Source organism: Pezoporus occidentalis, unplaced genomic scaffold, assembly GCF_034315485.1.
Source record: "Pezoporus occidentalis ecotype Australia unplaced genomic scaffold, CSIRO_AGI_Poc_V1 ctg20, whole genome shotgun sequence".
In the NCBI taxonomy this organism is placed as follows: Eukaryota; Metazoa; Chordata; class Aves; order Psittaciformes; family Psittacidae; genus Pezoporus; species Pezoporus occidentalis.
The window spans coordinates 4,007,765-4,027,500 of NW_026913856.1; the positions used below are offsets into that span (position 1 = coordinate 4,007,765).

A 19,736-nucleotide genomic window follows, 5' to 3' on the forward strand; every position below is an offset into this window, starting at 1 on the left:
AAAAAGAAATAAAGACCTGGATGCCTTTGGGTATGTATACCTTTATCCAAATGCAGTTGTATAAACAGTAGTAATTTAAGATATTTATGCACAAATTACTTTTTCTTTTCCCTTATCCAAAAATTCTTTGTGTCCTATGATTATAATTTGAGTATTATAATTTGAGTAACTTATCTTTTTGTTGCAGAGAAATGCTGTGACAGAAAATAGTTTTCTCTGAATTTGTTTAATGCTTAATACTGTAGTGGCCAGGTAATAAAGAAAGTGTTTTGTATTAATTTCAAACGGATATTCTGCTTTCATCTTCAGTTTTCTATTGTGTTCTATTGTACTGAACTGAGGAATCAATTCTGCTGCTTTCTATTCTTTGTTAGCATATTTTGTATTGTTTGCACCACTGGAGCAACTAGAAGTTGTATCTGGGAGAACCTACTCAGTGAGAGCACAGGGAATTTGTTACTGCAAGAGTATAGGAATATGCCTTATGTAAGGAATAAAACCTTTTACATGTTGAATCTGAACTTTCTAGGGAAGCTAATTTTTATGTAAGTTCCATGTAAGCCAATTTCTTCCCTCCAACCATGGCCAATGCCATATGCTTGGAAAAAAAGAAAGTGTAATATAATCTACATCCTGTCTTCATTTCTTCTGGAGTGTAACTTAAGCTGTAAAGCATGAGATAACACTAAGTATGAGAATTCGGTCTGCTGAGCTAAATCATGTTCGATAAGCATAATGGCTTTACAGGAAGGAGACATGGTGTCTCTCAAGGTTCCCCTGTGCTGGTGAGATCCTACCCCTGTCTCCGGCAGCCCACTCTGGGTCGATGAAGGGGCATGATGCCCTAGCTTTGCCTCTGCTCATTGCCTTTGCAGAGCTACCAGGCACTGACCTGCAGCAGCCCACTGGCCCTGAGCCATGCATGAGCACTCCGTGTGCTTGGGTTTGTGGTGCTGTACTGCAAAACATGGAGGTGCCATTCCTTCTTCCTTCCTATGTACACTTCTGTCCTAGCACACTGGCTAATGCAAGTAGTTAGTCTGCAGAGCTTTGTAAGAAATACAGGGATGAAGGTTTTATAGTGTCCACACATTGGTTATATCAGGCTGGTTTTTGATTTTTATCTGAAGAAACCACCAGAACTGAACTAAGCTGGTTTTTGACAGCTCTGCTGTGACCTCATCAAGGCCGTGTTGTTTCACCATTACAGGAGATAACACAATATGGCGTTTGGAATGCAGCATCAAAAGAATAAGCCTGCAAAAATCAACCTTACTTAAGAAAATAAATCAATTTTAGAAAGAGTCTAACAGCAAAAGTCACAGTGTGTTAAACATAAGTAATTATGGAAGTCCTTCTAATGTTCAAGTTGGGCATTTAATATAAACACATCTTGGTACATTTGGCATTCTGGTCATAGTAAGAAAGAGCTAATTGTAAAAAGTTACATATGGTCATCTGAACTAATTGCTAAAACGACACTACATTAATTGGATAATTAAAGATTGCGAACATGTGGCTATTGTATTCCTTGGGCATTTAGCCAACAATTTCTGCGGCTGGGAAAATGTCTGTTAATTCACAATTCATCTGCTGTATCTTTTCTCATAGAAGTAAATAAGCAACATGGGTCTTAAATTTAGATTATGAAATCTTGTAACTGGTATTTTTAAATTGAGTTTTAAAGCACATTTGTGATTGCCATCATGTTTGTGTTTTAACACTTTTGAATAGTGGCAGCTTTGATATTTTTAGCATCCATCTCACAAATTAATAGTATTGATTTTTGTTTTAGATTTATTGTTAGCATTTTGGAAAGTGTTCTGTAATTGTAGATACTTTGTAACATGAGACCTAGTGCTCCCTGGTTTATTTTGAAGAGGATGAGTGTTGGCACACAGTTTGAAGAACTTTGTAATAGCAGTAAATTGTCTGTGTGCTTTACCTTTACCTATCAAGGTTATTTGTCAGAAAAATTATGTCTGGTAAGTGGGATTCGTTTCAGTGGGATACAGACTAACATCACAAATCTGTATACCACCCAGTCACTTTGTGTGTGTGTGTGTGAAGTTTTGGTTATTATTTTTCTTGTTCCTAATTTGAAAGTGAAATCTGTCATCTCAAAATGACCTTAAAGTGACTGACCCCTAAATCTAATCACTCCAGACTCCTTTAAAAATTGACATATATATCAAATTTACCTTTGACTATCAAAACATTTTAAAAATATTTCATTTGCTGGAAGCTGTAATAATTCTTGAGTTAGTAGTATTGTTCTGGTATGATTTTGTCTCACTGCTTTGTTGATATCCATACTGTAAATTTATAGCAATATATTCATTTGATCTTATTTGAAATTATCAGTTTTGTAAGAGTAAAAAAAAAAAAATAGTTTTACATTCTGGATGAGCAACTTATTGATTGGTTTAGTCTGAGCAAAATGGTCACAAATGGTCAATACATGGTCAAAAGGGTGTCAGAGGCATATAAAAATAGATCTGTATTTTTTACTTGTATGTTTGTTGGCTTACATATGTTTGCATTCTTTTTGTATTTCTATTGTCTTTTTTAAATCAGTTGTAACAATTATTTTAATGACAGGAATGTGAAGTCACTGAGAAGAAGGAAATAGAGGAATACTTCTTATCCAAACAAATCATAATCATAATTACACTTTCTCTGTGTGCACTGGTTGTAACCAGCAAAATGTATCATGCATCCACATTTTCACTTGGTCAGATAAAAATTGTCCTTAGAAGATATGGTTGCCTATGTTATCATTTTCCTTGGGTAGGATTTCTTTTTCCTACAAAATTCTACACCAATGTGTATTGTACACCTGTTTCTATGTTCATATCCAAACCAAAACGGGAGATAGTCTCATGTTTGTGTCAAAACCACTGCCATTTCACTAACGTAACATACTATTATTCGTTACATTGCCACAGTGATGTCAGGGTAACTAACAAAGATAAACTTGTCCAGACAAAAGCATGTGACACTCTGAATTACCCAAAAATGCAAATTTCAACCAGAAAGGTCAAGGGAAAATCAAGCATTTCTGCAGATGGAATTCCATCCAAATGGCCTTGGATGCTGCTACCTGAGTACCTTGTGTTTGAAACAGGAAATTGTGTCAAATCATTTGTCTAAGCAATCAGTGTTGCATTAGAGATCTTAGAGACTGAGATACAACATATGTTTTACTCTTTGTTATGAAACCTATCAAGACATTTCAAGAAAGAAAAACCTTTGCATCATGTTTATGGCCATATCTGGATAACTGATGACAGATACAATGTACTTTGAAAAAAAAGATAATCAGATTTACTGAGATATACCTAAATTTTATTAAAGTAAAAAAGCCCCGGGAGCTGGCAAACAGCAGCCACCCCTACTCCTGTGAAAGAGCACAAAACACTCAGTTTGCGGGTGACCTGAACAAAATATGCTGTGATATACTCATTTTTAGTAAGAAGTGAGCAAGGACTGGTTAAGCATTTGAGTAAACCTGTTACCAGATTTTGAGTCTCATTCATCACCATTCTGAATAGCAGTCTATTCAATAACATCTTTCAGAGTGGGAGGGATAAGGAAGAAAAGTGAGGCTTCACTGTGGTAATCAAGGAAGTCTGTAGAATCATAGAAGGCAGAGGGAAATCGGTAATACATTTTGTTCTTTGATTAAGTCATCTCCTCAGTTTCAGCGCTGAAGTGTGGTCTGAAATTTGTTTTGCACTGGTGAAGCACCATCTCTAAGCAGTGTGTGCAGCGCAGAGGCTCATTGTGCACAACAGCGCGTGTGTATGATGCACATTTTCTAAGCTGAAACGTTTCAAATACATTATTTGTTTGCCACCGCTTGAATGCAGTTCAGCAGCTGACCCAGCAAGGGGAGCTGTAGATTAGTGTGGACAGTTCTGTGGCTTCATAAACAAGAAATTCTCAAATAAGAGCATTTTCTTGAGAACCTATCTATCTCACTAGATTTCTGAATTTTCACAGTCGTTTCAAGGCAGGGTTCCATAAAATAATACTTGACTGCAGGTTGTGTGGGAGACCTTTTTATTCTCTCCTAGCCCACCCACCCTCCCCCCAGAATTAAAATGTTTATAAAGCTGTGCTGGTTTTGTGTATTAAAACAGCATCAATATCTCTTGTGTGTGATATCAGTTCATCTGGCCCTGGATAATCTGGTACAGGAGTCAATGAACTTAATGCAGTATTGGTAATCCAAAAGGGTTTGAGTTAAGTGTTTTTGACATGCAGAATCAAGAGTCAAGGGCAAAGCAGACTTTAAATATTCCTTCAGCACAGTCTGGTAGGGGTGTAATTGAATACCTCAGGTAAAGCATCTTATCTGAACGAAAGCTGGTTAGTGTCTCATCACCAAACAGGGAGGTGCTGTGCATCTTCTCCACACAAGTGCTTTTTTGACATTGTTGAAAGTCCTTTGAGGTCTCAGTTCACACTGGAAATTCTGTCAGGGATGCATTTGCACATTATAGGATAAATTCTACTTCATCCAGGTTGGTGCATGGCATTGTTGTCATTGTAGCATTTCAGTAGTTAGTGCCAAAGAAGCTGAAGGATTTTGAGAAGTTGCACAAAAAGGAATTAGGAAAAGAATAAATATTGCATGTTTATAACTCAGACCAGAGTTATAGATCATATGTTCCTTTAAGAGGCATACATAAGAATTTAGTGAAAAGACACTTATCAGGAGACTAAACTGCCAGAAATCTTCTATCACAATCTATCTCTGGGGTTGTGAAGGATTGTGCAGAGGAAGAAGTCTGAGCATGTGTTCAAATGTCTGTGAACAGACAAAGTTTTATGCCTCTGTTTTTGCTAAGTCTTAAAGCTGCATTATAGGTATTGTGATATTTGATATTTTTATTAAACAGCAGCTCCTATAGCCATGTAGTTGGGTAATTCTCATTGCAAACAAAGGTCCTCTGGCCTGTGAATGTAACAGATGAAGGCATTGTCATTTGGACTTTATTTTGCATTTTGTCTTTGTCAGTGCTAACCCAGAAGACTTCAGTGTGAATATTGTTAAACCAGAACTTGCTAGGACGTTACTAATTTTTTTCATCTATAAAGTGCTTCATTTGGGGAGGAGGGGAAGAAGAGAATGCAAAATAATTATAAATTTGAATCACAATTTTACTATTATTACATGAGTAAAAGAGTCCATTTGGATTCATTTCAACTCCTCATTTGAATATTAAATGTAAGAATAGTTAGAGAAGGAGAGGATTTTGATATCACATTGGACCCATGGAATGGTTTTGGGTTGGAAGAGACCTCAAAGCTCACCCACTTCCAACCCCTTGCCATGGGCAGGGACACCTTCCACTAGAGCAGGTTGTTCCAAGCCCCTGTGTCCAACCTGGCCTTGAACACTGCCAGGGATGGGGCAGCCACAGCTTCCCTGGGCAACCTGTGCCAGCACCTCAGCACCTTCACAGTAAATTTCTTCATAATAATTAATCTAAATCTACCCTCTTTCAATTTAAAGTCATTCCCCCTTGTCCTATCCCTACCTGCCCTTGTAAAAAATCCTTCTAAATTAAAGGTGATCCCCTTCCACAAAGTATTAAAAAAAAAAAACAAAAAACAAAAAATTAAATAAAAGGTGAATTCCTGTAAGTATTATATAATCATCTATTTGGACAGTTGGTTGGAGAATTCTAATTTCCAGCATTCTGGGGGCACTACAAGTTTTAAAAAGAAAGCTCTCAGGACTGTGAAATGCAGAACCTTCTTCTGTTTGAAATGATAAAATGTCCAAAGTGGGTGAGTGTTTAAAACTTAGAAATATATATTAATGTGTCAAAAAGCGTCCAAGAAATGTTATGATTAACACCCGAGCATGAGTGATGGGGCCAAATGGTAGGAGGCTTCTGTGCCTCCTCTTTATTACAATGAGTTGTGTCATGTTAAAGAAGAGACTCATTTCACTATAGTTTGATTTGTATCCACTTTGTACCCCCTTTTCCTCTCCTGTTCTAAAAAGGAAGAAGATCTGACTTTAAAGGCAAAACACAAGAGCTGAGAACAGCCACATAAAGTGACTCTCTGTCTCCTTTTGTCTCTCTCCCCCTAGTGACCCTAAGGACATTTTGCCATTTAAAAAACTTTTAATGGAATCTCTCTCATTTCATTTGCAATCACCTCAGTGTGAGCTCCTCGTCCCCCTTCTCCTCTACCACAGCTTGCTCACAGAACGGAAAATAGGCTTTTAAAATTAAGATTTCTTTATTGTGATGGTTGTTTTGAGTTTCAATTGCTATCTTTTTTTAATACTTTCACCTTTTTTTATCTTTATATGATAAGTATTTAAATTACCTATTTTTCAGGAGCATAAAAGAAAAAAAGTTCCTCATAGCAAGAGCCGTATTTCGCAGTAGTATAGTATATACAGCACCTTAAAAATAACATCCTGAACATCTAGTATTCACAGAACATACAGTAAATGTGTTTTAGAAATAAATATGCTCAATTTTAAGCTACCAGACTGATTCCTCAGGATGGTGAATAATTCTGTGGAAGCATTTATTGCAGAGTTCAACCATGCTGCATCACTTACAAGAGCCTGGCAAGGTGGAAAAAATACAACTCTCAAATGAACAAATCTCAAGCCAGTAATAGTCACCTTTTTTCATTTTCCTTTCCATTTATAATTGATTCTAAACTTATGTGAATCTTTCAAAATAACTGCCTTATTGATTGGAAACAAGCTATAAAATGTTATTATAAGAGTCATTCACTTTTTCTCTCTGATTACTGTAAACAGACGCTGATCAGGCAAAACACTATTTTTTCTTTCCCTGTATTATGTGATTTGTATCAATTACATATGTAAAACAGCATGAAGAATAGAGAAGGGTATTTATCCTGGGTGATACCTTCTGTTTATGCAACTTGAGATTAAGGATTTCATATTTATGAAAGAGGCTGTGCACTTCTTAGTCTGTGCCGTGTTACAAAACTTCTGCCCAAGCCTTTCTCATTCAAGTGTAAAATATTCTAAAATACAGGAACTCACTGTTGTCAGGAGCCACTGAAATCATTAAGATTCTGTCTTATATGTGCTTTTATGTGCATTACCTTAAATAACGTGGAGTTCCTGTCTGGAAAATACCATTTCCAAAAGGTAGGAACCAGGTGTTATAGGTGGGTGGTGTACACACACTGGTAGTGAAAATATACTTGGAGAAGTGTTAAGCAGCTTATGTTTTTCACTCCTTTGGTAATTAAGGGTTCATTCTACAGCCATCCATTTTCAGCACTTAAACCTTTGTACAATAGGAGAGAGTTCTTTGAATGATGGATATTCAGGATCAGGCAACATAAAGAAGTTTGTGCTCTTTATCAGTATAGGGATGAAACCAGTCAATTTAGCAGATACAGTAAGTAAGCTTGTGTTTGCTGGCAAACTGTTACTCTGACTGCATCAGCAGTGTGATTTGTGTGTAGGTGTATTTGAAAATTCCCAGGAGTAATATTGAAGAATTATTAAAAAAGAGCCATTTTTCAATATTCTACCCAATGCAGTTGTACACACTCCTGGCACACTGCAGAGATTCTTGAATTCCTTTGGATATATGGGTGTTTGGAAACTACTCAGAAAGATGTGGTATGCTGCCTATAGTAAGCCAAGCAAGAAATGGTTTCCTGGAAGTAGCAACAGCTGTTGCCTTTACTGTGAATTTCTGTTTTTTTTTTGTCATGAGACATGCCAGTTCTAACTTTTTAGCAGGTAGATTACTTCTCTCTAAAGATTTCTAACAGTAAGGACTCTTCTGTGGCAAGGAACTTCAGAGCAGTAAAAGGTGCAGACTTACACAACTTCCTCTCCATGATTTGACTGTGTGTGAAGAACAGTGTCCAGTCACTTATTTGTAAACCTGTTGTTTTTACTTCCTCCACTTTAATTTCAACAGTAACCAGTAGGCTTTCCTATTTCTCTTGTGCTTGGTTCCTATTGCACCATAGCCAGTAATTGGAACTGCTTTTTATTAAAGATACTCTTGGTGGAATCATCTGGGAAAACCAAATAAGAATATAAATAGAATATATAAAACAAGAGTAACTAGTGGAGAATTTTCAGTGTTAGTTATTGATTCCCTTGATTGTGAGTACACAGGAACGCTGACGTTCAGTGTACCTAATTGTGATTTTATTGACTATCATTTCTACTTTGTTTATATTGCCAGGGTCTGTTGGTCACTGTAACTGATGGTTTTCACTCATTCCAAGTCTTGCAGCTCCGACCAAGTAGTTCTTTGTTCCTTCTCTTCATTTTTCTTGATACAATACCCCTGCCTATTCAAGTTGTGTATGTGAGCACTGCTAAAGTGGAAAATAAGAGCTCTGTAGCAATTCCTTAGGCTCTAGAGGCACATTTAGTTTAAAAGAAAAAAAAAGCTGGTGTTTTTTTTTCCTGGGAAAACTGGGTGAATCACTTGCTGAAATCCTTGTCTTAAACACACAGATAAAGCAAGAGGTAACCAGAGGTAATATGTGTCAGTATCACTAGATGACTGCTGTGAACACAGGTACTGATAATTTTAGTGTTTTCTCAGTTCATACTGCTTATTTTTGGTTTACAGATAACATATGAACTGTTTCTCATGCTCTGCCCAATCTGAATACCTGTGTAATGAGCACAAATTACAGAGCATTGCCCATCTTAGCAATATCTTGATTCTACATAAGTTATAAATTTCCCAGGATCAGACCAAGGTGCCACATCTAGAAAGAGTGCTTAGCCTGTAAATAGGGCTGGACTTCCATGGGGGGTTTAAGATGTGATGAAACAGGGAGGAAGCATAGGGACAGGAGACATTACACATTTTCAGGCATGGATGGGAAAGTAGTTAATGCCCAGGAGATGTATGTATATTCGGGTGAGTGGGAATCATTGTGAGTGCTCCCCAGGACTTTGCAACAGCCCTATCTTCTCACCTGCCTCTTGCTGGGGCACATCTCCTGGAAATGTTCTGCTGTCTCTGCACTTGCAGAGGTAGGAAAGATGTGTAGAAATAGTGACGTGCTCTGTGGTTTGTTTTTTCTTTCCAGTATGTGGTACTTCTCTGACGCAGGGCCATTAAGTGTCTGTTTCCCAGAGCAGATCCTTACACTGTAACATGCTCCCATGGTGAAAGGAGATGGGAGAGATGTCTGTCTTCACCCTTCTACATGAGAAGAAAAATCTATTACATGAAAAGATCCTTTTCCCAGGTCTACTACTACCCACAGATCCTGCTGGGGGGGGGTGGGGGGGGTGGGGTGGGGCGGGAATTAGAAACCTTGGTGTATATATATCATTCCTTTTTTAAACCTAATTATGTTGTGACAAAAAATAACAAAAAACCTACCAAATAAAAAAAGAATGGTGAGCAGTTTACTTCTTAAATAACAAAACCACCATCAGTCAAAAATATTCATGTTTCTCCTCTAGTAACTTTAATTTCTGGTGTATTGTACAGCAAAATGCCATTAACAGTTTTATGGTAAGGATTACATTAGCCTTACAGACTATTTTTACTAGTCTTTTTTACTGTCACATTTGCTACATAAGCCTAATTTTATGTTATTGCAATGATGTTCCACGGTGTGTTCAAATAATCGATAGCAGTACAAGGGTTGTTCCATTGGGATCACATTATATGAGTTTATAATATACAATATATGCTTTGATGTATACATGTAGTGTTTGCTGTTTCCCCCCCCTTCTTAAACACAGAAATTTCTAGTTGTGTTTATTCCCCTCGTCAGCATACTTTATCATATCAAAGCCTTTACAGACAGTGTAGAACTACTGAGTTATGTTTGGGTCATGTTTTGCAGTGTGCCCTTTAATACTGTAGCTTTAGAAATGCAATTTTCAGCCTCTGCTTATTAGAATATGATAAAGTATTCCTGGTCTATGTCCAGCTTCACTAATCTCCAGACTACACTTCATGAATTAGGCATGAAGGTTTTAGTCAATGTGCTTTCAAAGACCAATGTTTAGGGAATCATGGATTTTCTACAAGCTGAGGGAGAAATCTATAATAGGAAGAACTGATTTTCAAACATCATATTCTGTAGAAGAAATGACCAGTTCTGGCTAGGAAACAGAAAACATTTCCTTTTAGAATACTCAAGAACTGGTTAAAAATGTATTGTAGGTTTTAACTTAAAAAGGAGTAGCTTTTTAAAATGCACTGTAAGTGCTGTGTAGTGTACAGAGGCTCATACATATTAGATACCACGTAGACACCTCCTGAATTGTGGGTTAAAAAACAAGTCACACTAAAGTTGAACCAGTTTAGTGGTATTAACCTACTCGCTGATGGACATTCGTCTGCCTTTACCTGTGTACTGTTCATATGCAGCAGATCCTGCTGTTGTGAGGTTTGACATGGGGAAGGTAGACGTGTTGTGAGTTGGAACATATAAACAGAGTTTAAATCCCATCTCGCTGCTTGAGCTTTCACTGAAGCCTAAGTCCAAATTAAACCAAAGCGTACAGAAAAATACACAAACATGCATTCGTAATGCCATCCAGCCTGACCCCCAGGTGTCCACTTGTGACCTTAATTATCTTTTGTTTGTCAGTAAGACTCATCATCTTGATTTTTGTGGAATATAGGCTCAAAGATGATTCATGAGCTAGTCATCTTGAGGAAGACCTGTAAGCAATCACTCAGACTTGAGAGAATTATAAACAATATTCACCTAGCTGGGATATGTCATCTGTTCATATACTACATAGCTTGACTTTAATACTGATTTTGTTTTTGTTTTTAAGAGAAAGGGGCAGTGTTAGTTCAGTGAAAGTCACTTTTCTAGTGCAAAGGGGTAGGGCATCTATGTAAGTCCAACTTTGCAGTGTTTCCATAGTTCTCTCCTAGAGCCTAATGTGTAACCCTTGCATTAGGAAATTGCAGCAGTGTTACACAGTCTTACAGTTGATTTTTTTCTTGCAAAACAGGTAGTTAAGGAGTAAATGAGAAGGTACCCTTTCAGCATTTATGGCATCGGTCTATACTAATGAGTGTTGATATCGCCTAGCACCTTACAGTTACTACTGACATTATACTCAGAATTAATAAACAGTGATGTTTAGTCACTGAAGAATTAAAGGACAGTTGTAAGTTGTCTGGGTGCAAATGGGAGCCTTTCTGCCTGAAGGGGATGGCCATGCATAATGAATCCCATCATCCCTGTTCCTTTCCCCCCAGACAGACGTGTTCTGAGGTGGAAGGGGAGGTTATGTCAGGTGGTTCACATGAGTGTTTGTAATATTAATTTCTTCATCTCATCATGAAGTCATTCTATCAAGCACAGGATTTTTCCCCGCTTTTGGTAAAGCATAAATAATATGAAGTGCTGACAATGCTTTTGTTTACTTGTGTTTCTTAAAATGTTTGTTGTGTTTCTTGGAAGGAGAGAATATTTCAATCCTGTGAGGCTGATGTGTGTGTAGTGTTATTTTCTACCTGTAATGCTTCTTGCATGTAGGTACACACACAAAGATATATCCACCTCCACTACCCATGTGGTATGCTTATCTAGGAAAAAAAAAGAATATATGCTGTCTTTTATGTTGTTCTTTTCCAAAATAATCAATAAGTTATATCTGGTAAAAGTGATTCTTAACCACACATTATGGAGTTGCGGGTGATCCCATGAAATACAGAAATCTATGTCTCAGATTCTCAGGCTATTGACATTGGTAATTCTTTAGATAACAGCAAGACACCATCACACAAGAGTTTGGAGCTCTTTTCAGCACCACAACATCCCTAAAAGGAAAATGGGACCTATAGCTGAACATAAATTGTTTCAAATGTGGAACAGCGACTTGCATCTGTTTGTATTTCCCTGTACAGTTAAGCAGAACAATAAGCAGGATAGTAGTAATCGTTATTAGCTCTGGCTAGTGACTGTCAGAAATGTGGTAGAAAACTGCCACAGCAAGCCATAGGTTGTGGAAATGTCCTTCTGTAGCTGGCTGCTGCGATGATCAGTGCCAGGAAGCAGGCACCCCTGAAATTTACTTTAGCAATGAAGTAAATGCTCACATGGAACAGGGTGTCTGGAAAAAGTTTGCCATTGGTAGAATGAGTTACATTGCATCCCACTTGCATGGACAGCCTGCATGAATCAGGCACCAACTCCCACCCTCTTCTTCTACCATTTCCCTGCACATTGCAGCATGTATACATCTAGTCCAAAGGTTGTAGTATATGCCTTTCCTTTGTATCTGTATAACCAGGGAGCAGGGAAAAGTAGAGCAGTAAACAGAAATCCTCACTTAATTCCACAGACTTCATAGTGCAAAAGCATGTAATAGTTAAATGTAAAGCAAGGTAAAATACATTAATAAGAATAGGATGGAAAAAATGTGATGAAAATTGTGAACTGAAATAGTGATCAGCACCAGTTGTTCTTTGGAAATAACAGAAGATTGAGGTAGGTGAATAATCATGGTTTGTTAACTGATTGTTGAAATTATCTTCTCTGTGGAAAATAGAGACAGGTGAGATTAATACTAGGAGTATTATCCTATGCAGATCTCACCTCTTGAGTACATCACTGTGTTTAAAATGCCATGTGGTGCTTTGCCATGTCATTCAGTTGCTCTCTTAGGAAAAACATTCCCTGTCTCACTTTGCTATATAAACTTGCAGCATCAGCCAAACATGGGTTAAGGCATAGAGAGGGGCCTATTAGGAGGCTGTCTTTCAGAATTTAGAATGTTAGTTCTACCTTGTACCATAGAAGTTGGTGCTGTTTTATAAACTTGTTATTAACTCGATAACCCAGTTCTAAAATTTGCAGAAATAACATGTTAGTGTAGGTGGAAAGGTTATGAAGGTCTATTTGATAGTTCCATCAGCTACAATGAAAAATTCAGAAAGTAGTGATTTGCTAGTGTTTGCTTCCTTATGGTGCTTTCAGGGTTCTTTCTTTGGAAAAATAGAGTGGACACACCTAAATTGTTAGATGCTGTGTTATCAAATAAATTGTGTAGGCACTTGGAGCTACAGATATGTATCTCATGATCTCCAATACAAAATTCAGACAGCTCAGGAAGGTTGACCACTGCACTGCACACATGCTTTTGAAAATGCCAGCAGGCCCATAGCTTCCTTTTCAAGTTTCTAAACTTCTTTGAAAATACAGTCAGTGACACCTAACACCTGCTAAGAAACTAATTCCTCATTTAAAAATTAAGGTCCCGAATCTCACCAAATTTCAGTGGTATTTACACTTCAACTGCCTGAATCACATTTGAAACTAAGATCTGTGCTTCAAAATTGCACATTTCTCTAACAGCACTTTCTAGCCAGGACTTGCGTTTGCCCTGAGGGGAACGGTGAGGAGGGAGAGCGGGGACTCCTTGTTCTAGATTCCCAAAACTGAAATATTATCTATTCAGCTAAGTCAGACATGCAATTTACCTGCCTAATGTTGAAACCTGATTCATGCATATGTAACTGGAGTAAATATTCTTGCATGAGGTGGTTTTGTCAGGCTTTTTTTTGAATGATACGTTAGGTGTGCTAAGGTTCCTCATTGAGTTTTACTGTCTTAAGTGATTACCTCAACTATCTCTGTGTAACACTTTTAGCCCTTCAAGGTTCAGTTTTCTATCAATGTTAAAATCTTTTTTAGGCAACACTATAGATGTTGTTAATAGAACTGCGTTTGTCAATGGGTTATACAGATTAGAATCTCATATTACTCTAGTTTTTCTAAATATACTACAGGAAGTTTCTGTGGTATATGGTTGGCACATGGTGACATTGTATTGTCTTTTCCTGCATTTGTGGGCATAAATGGATTGAAGAGCATGTTATGCTTTTTTATTTTGCCAAAATCCATGCTGGTTAGATATATGCCTATAATTCACATTTTTATAACTATCATTAGAACTCCTGCGTATGATTAATAGACTGAAACTTCTAGGACTAGGTCTTGACAAATAATAAATTGCTTAATAACATTTATATTTGTATGAAATATTTAATGTGCTCACCTGTTTTCTGACTGAAATGGGATAGTATTTGTAAGGCTGCAAGAAGAACACAGGGGCAAAACTGAAATCTTGCTAAAGGGAGGCTGGAGCTGGTCACTACTGGACCATCAGCCCTGTGTATCTGGGCACAGCAAACTAGTCCCAGTGCTCTCATCATGCCAGAGTTTCAGCATTACTTGAACATCCTGTCCTTATCTTCAAAGGACAGGCTTCAGAATACCGGTAGATCAACACAGTTATTGTTGTCATTAGTACAAAATTTATTATTAAAATTACATTCTACCTGAATTATCATATGTATTTTTACTTCTCCATTTGCTTTCCATTTGGTCCTATTGGTTGTTAGAAAAGCTTTATTATGTTCTCCCATTTTCTTCTTAATATTTCTCTGAATAAGCCTGAGATTCCTGTATCTCTGCTATAGTGCTGCAACGATATGCTGCTTTCTGATTCTCTCCCCAAACCAGTGTATTGTATTCTAGATCCAGAAATAATGTGAAATATATTTTTTTTACACCAGCATTTTGGTTTGTTTTTTTTTTTATGATCTAAATTAATTTTTTGGCATGAAAACACAAGATGACCGTCAAACAACGGCCAAGTACACTTGAGTAGGAGAAGAAGCTGAAGTAAGCAAATTCATGACAGAAAGAATATTGAAACTGAATTGGCAGCCCTAGTTTCCCCTAATGGCAATTGTTCAGATTGTTTTCAGAATACACCTTAGTTATTAGAATATATTCCTAAACTAATCTTTTAAAGCTCAGATATAGAATAATAAAAAGGTGTGATCTAATGCCCAAAAAGGATTTTTGAGAGCTAAATCTTTGTTACAAAGTTTATATGAATCTTGGCTTTGAAATATTCTGAATTTAAGACTGTTTGTCAAACTAATAACATGCTAATTGTCTGGTCAGATCCTTTATAATATGAAAATTATGATCCAGTTAATGTTATGTTATGATTAGATAGGGATAAATAAAATCTATTATTTTCCTATATTAAATTTAATTTACATACAATGCTCCTTTAGTCATATTTATACAGTATTGGATTTTACCATTTAATTTCTGATAAATGCTGTTGTATCACAACTATTTTGGATCACCACTCCCAAAAACTCGATTGTGCTTACATTTCTATTTATTTTAGGACTTTATCCTAAATGACCAGAGCTTGTTAGGTCTTAAAAGAACCAGACACATGCACATGCACTCTCACATCCCTCCACAGGCACAGAGATGTGAACTAAGAGTTGGTACAGGAGGTCAGGAATTGAAAATACATACATTTTAAACACTGTGTCAGGATTCTCAAAGCCACAGGTTTATGTAGAGTAACATCCGAGTTTTATTTTTGCTTATATATTATCTGGCTTCAGTGATATTTGGCTTATTTACGCTGAACTGGCCATGTTAGAGTTTTTTTGGTCCCGTCTGTCCCTCACCAAGACTTCAGCTCCCTGTTGTCACAAGAAAAACTGCCTTCTATTTTAAGGCAGGTATTTTTTGTCATCAATCGTGTTTGATTCAGTCCTACACAAGTTTGATCAAGCCACATATCTCACTAGGATCAATTTTAGCCGTGAAGTATAGATTGAAATATCTGTGTGTGTCAATTTGACAGAGAGAACAGAGGAGATATCTTTACTAGAACTGTATTACAGTTGACAGATTCCTCCCCCCACCTTCAGGTATTGACGGCACATGTGGGATGTGGGATCATGCATTGCTTCAGCTACAGTCTGGCTTTGCTATAGTATTACTCGTGTGTAAGAGTGCCATCTTATCCCATTGACCAGCTGGATATATACACATTTTGTGTTTCCTATTTGGAAAATGGACATTTTAAGAGACAGCGGAAAGAGCTGGAAACAGAGCTGAGTTAACAGTCTGGCAAGGATAGATCATTGATAGGAAGAAGCACAACCCATGTGTAAGTGAAAAACCTAGCCTCTCTGAATCCCCTTCATACTGCAGATGCCTTTAAATACACTGGGGCAGCGCTGGGAATGACCTACATGGTGTATGGACTTCTTCAGTAGAAAGATCTCTGTGTGATGCTGGCAGAGCTCTTGCAGGTCAGGGCTTCTCCATGTCAGGCTTTCTAAAGCTGGCATTGTCGTTGCCCTTGTCAAACAAAATGCAGTACCATCACTCTCTGCTAAGACATGGCAGGAGGAGAAATCATGATTTTTTTCTTACTTGCAATTTAGAAGCATGAGGTGAAGCAAAAAGACCATGGGAGTCCATGGGAGCGTATAGCTAGACATAAAAAAAATGGCAAAGGGGGAAATCTGTAAAATAGATATGTAAGTGGGACCCCATTTGTATATAGATTTCTGGTACTGTTGTACTTTAGGTAGAGACAAACGGGTTAAAAATGGAGAAGATAAGGCCTTTCCTCAGTGAGAAAGTGTGAGGACAGGCCTGGCTTGGAAGATTCTTGTCAATTCTGTTTAATTACCTGTTAGTTCACTGTGCTTTAGGACTAAGGGTTCTGATTTTCTCTTTGGCATGTAAATTTAGGACTCTGTTTCACCTGTGTAGGAGCCCATCCTCAAAACTACAATCCATTGTTAAAATTATTCTTACATAAAGGAAAATTACTTTAATTACAGCATATTGGCTTACTGGACCAGTTTTATCTATAAATCTTTTTTCAGCAATACAATATGTAGTCATCTTTATGAAGCTTTATTGTGTAAATTAAGTTCTTTTTCTATTATGGTTTTATATTAACAGTACCTGACCTCCACTGAAAACAGCTTACTAAAATATAGGCTAAACATATCTTAAAGCTCAGATACAAAAGGTAAAAAAATACATACACAAGCATAATTTATCTTGCAAGTGAGCAAAGCTCATTTGACACATTCAAAACTAAGTTTTTGCTATGGTTCAGTTTTATCTTATACCTGAAATCGTGAATATGTATTTTAGCCTTTCTATGTACAGGGGCAAAAGCAACAATACACCTTTTGTTATATAAGTTCCTAAAAGACTGAATTATTGAATGTAATGGAGTTGATATGCTCGTTATCATGATAGGAGATATGAGTTATGAGTTTAAATTATTTCTATATGTTAATGTTTTTACCACAATTGCATGAGTCACGTGCCATTTCATTCTTGACCATGTGTGATCACTGTAAAAGCCATGAGAGTCTCACTATGACTCTGAAAGGACAGAGTAGCACAATTAGCAAATGACTCCTAGCAATTGGACAGCCTCTCTTGATGGAGGAAAATGATCTGCAATATTCTCAGCCCAGAAATAAGTAGAATGCAGTTTATGGTATCAAGTTACATAGCAGAGGCGAGTGAAACAGGATTGTGTAAGTTTCCTAAGCTATGGCTATATATTGACAGAACTAAGCAAACATGAAGCCGTCCTAATTACTGATGAGCAAAGGGATATTTTCCACTGAATTTCGTCCTTTTATTTTTTTTGTGAATTTTTATTGCAGGATGCTATTGTTGTAGTTCAGAAAGCCCCAGGCAGCGTAGAAATCAGGCAAAAAATCAATAGCCCACTTGTTGAAGATAAGTGAATTAGCTTGTGTTGAATGTAACTGAGTACCTGAACACTTCAGTGAGCAGCCTTTGTTTTGTGAGAAAAGAGATTTGTAAGGTTTCTCTTCCAAGGGCTGTGGTGGTGCACATCTCACATTAATCAAACTGAGTAAGAAGCAGTTGACCACTTACATGGGGAAATAATTTGTGAATTTTCTTTCTTTCTCTCTTGTTCCTACCTGCTCACCGTAGCTCACCATGCTGAGCAGATTTCTACATATTTCAAAGCTGATGATGAATTTCACAGAAGAATTCTAGTAAACAATAACAAAAGAGGCCAGAATAAGTAGCATTATACAGCGATTTGCTATGGGCTAAGTTCAAAATTTCTTTCCCACCCTATGTGGGTCTGGGATTTATTTCCTTTCACAGATGTTAGGTCTGTGGGAAGCTTACCTTGTGTGTCTGTGTGTTAGAAGAAGAAATGTTTCTGTCCAGTGTGATCAGCATTTGCTTTACAGACTATTTATAACTCCCATATCCAGAGACAGCAACTCAAAGGACTCACACTGGCCACTGCTGACACAGAGGATGGGCAGTGCCTGGTTCCCATCTAGCTGTAATGCTCTGCACTGCTGCCTGAGAAAGAGCTCAGATCTCTTCCCACTGAAAACACTTTGCCACTGACTTCTGTGTTAATCGTACCTGTCACTAAGATGGTGTTGCCCTGGTCAAGTTTTTTCTGAGGACCTGCCTCCAGAAGTGGAAGAGAAATCCAAAAATGTTCTTAATCCCAACTTGACCACTTCTTGATCCTTGAGTGAGTTGCCAGCTCATCATTAACAAGGAAGAGTAGTGGGAGGGCTCCTTGATGTGCCCCCTGGACACTGAGAGTCCTGGAGGCCATATGAAAAGCAGGGGATGGCCTTAGCTTTTGTTGACAACTCATGTAATTTCTTCATGAGTAATCAATCAGTGAGATCTGAAGGCAGTCACATAGGATGTGTTTTTCCTAGGACATAGGTACTTGTGTGAGCTGCAGCCCTAGTGCTAAGGAGGAGGCCCAGCCAGTCAGACATGTCTCTGGCCGTGGTGTTCCCGTTCCATCCCATACTCTCTGAGCAGGTCAAAATGGTCTGCTCAGCTTCAAAATGTTAGTAGAATTGTCATCTGGGCATTTTAAACATGGGGTGAGAGGAGCTCAGATCTCAAACCAATTGACTTTTATTAATTTTTTTAATGTTATGTATTTGGCATCAATCTCATGAGCTTTCAAGACATCCCTCATGGCTTTTAGCTTCAGGGGTAGCAAGGCAGACTTACCAGAACTGGTGAAGTCTACTGCTTTACGGCTTTGGGCAGCATGAGGTTTACCTCATCCAAGCATCCTGAAATGCAGGAGCTTTTTTCCACCTACGCTTAACAACCATGTAAGCAGAGGGTCCGATGCACAAATGATGATGAGCCTATTCTTTTCAGGCCTGACTGTGCTGGCAGGTCTGGCAATGCTGGTGATGCATCACCTTGGCCCATTTCCCTTAGTCATGCCATCAGGGCTGGGAAGAAAAGCTTTTAAATGTTGTCCATGCTGGCTTGTTTTCAGCTGGATAAATCAGGTCTGCAATTCCTCCTACGTGGTACAAAGGAGGAACCCTTTAGCAGCTTCTGAAGAATAAGGCTGTTTTTTGCTAGTTTGGCATTCCTTAGCTGTGGGAGTTTTGACAGCCTGAGACTTTATCCAGGGCCCTTTCCTTTTGGGAGATCTGGATTCTAAAACATGAAGCTGTCTTTGATGATGATGTCTGGGAAGCGTTTCAGATGTGGCCTGCCCTCGGGAGTGCATCCCACGCAGCAGCATGGTCAGGGCAGGGGATGAGCCTCACCTCTTCTCTACTACCCTGTATTCACTTCTGTGGCAAGCCCAGGGGCTCAGGCTGGGCACCTGTAAGTACCTGTCACTGCATTCCCGATGGTTGTAGAGACTAAGTAGGATTTCTCCTGTAGTAACTTCTCGCCACTGCTGGGGACACTGTAGCATCAGTTATGACAATATCCAGGATGCCTGGTCTTCCCACCCTTTTCTTTTAGGGTTTCTTGAAGCTGGTGCAGGTAACACCTGTGTTTGGTGGAGAAAGTGGCCTTGGCACAGAGAATACGGTGATGGGGGGATCTCAGGA

The 19,736-nt window shown here is 38.1% G+C and overlaps 1 protein-coding gene across 8 annotated transcripts in view; it reads left to right on the forward strand.

Moving 5' to 3' along the window:
- Positions 1–19,736, forward strand: part of WWOX (WW domain containing oxidoreductase) — a 524,801-nt gene that overhangs the window by 207,183 nt on the left and 297,882 nt on the right. Inside the window, exon 9 of one of the 8 annotated variants that reach the window (XM_062618292.1) lies at positions 9,138–9,269. The exons of 6 other annotated variants lie outside the window; for them this stretch is intronic. In XM_062618292.1, coding sequence (XP_062474276.1) covers positions 9,138–9,173 — 36 coding nt within the window. In that variant the 3' untranslated portion in view covers positions 9,174–9,269. Of the gene's footprint in view, positions 1–9,137; positions 9,270–19,736 lie in introns of those variants that run through there. One more of the 8 variants, XM_062618294.1, reaches the window with a different exon arrangement.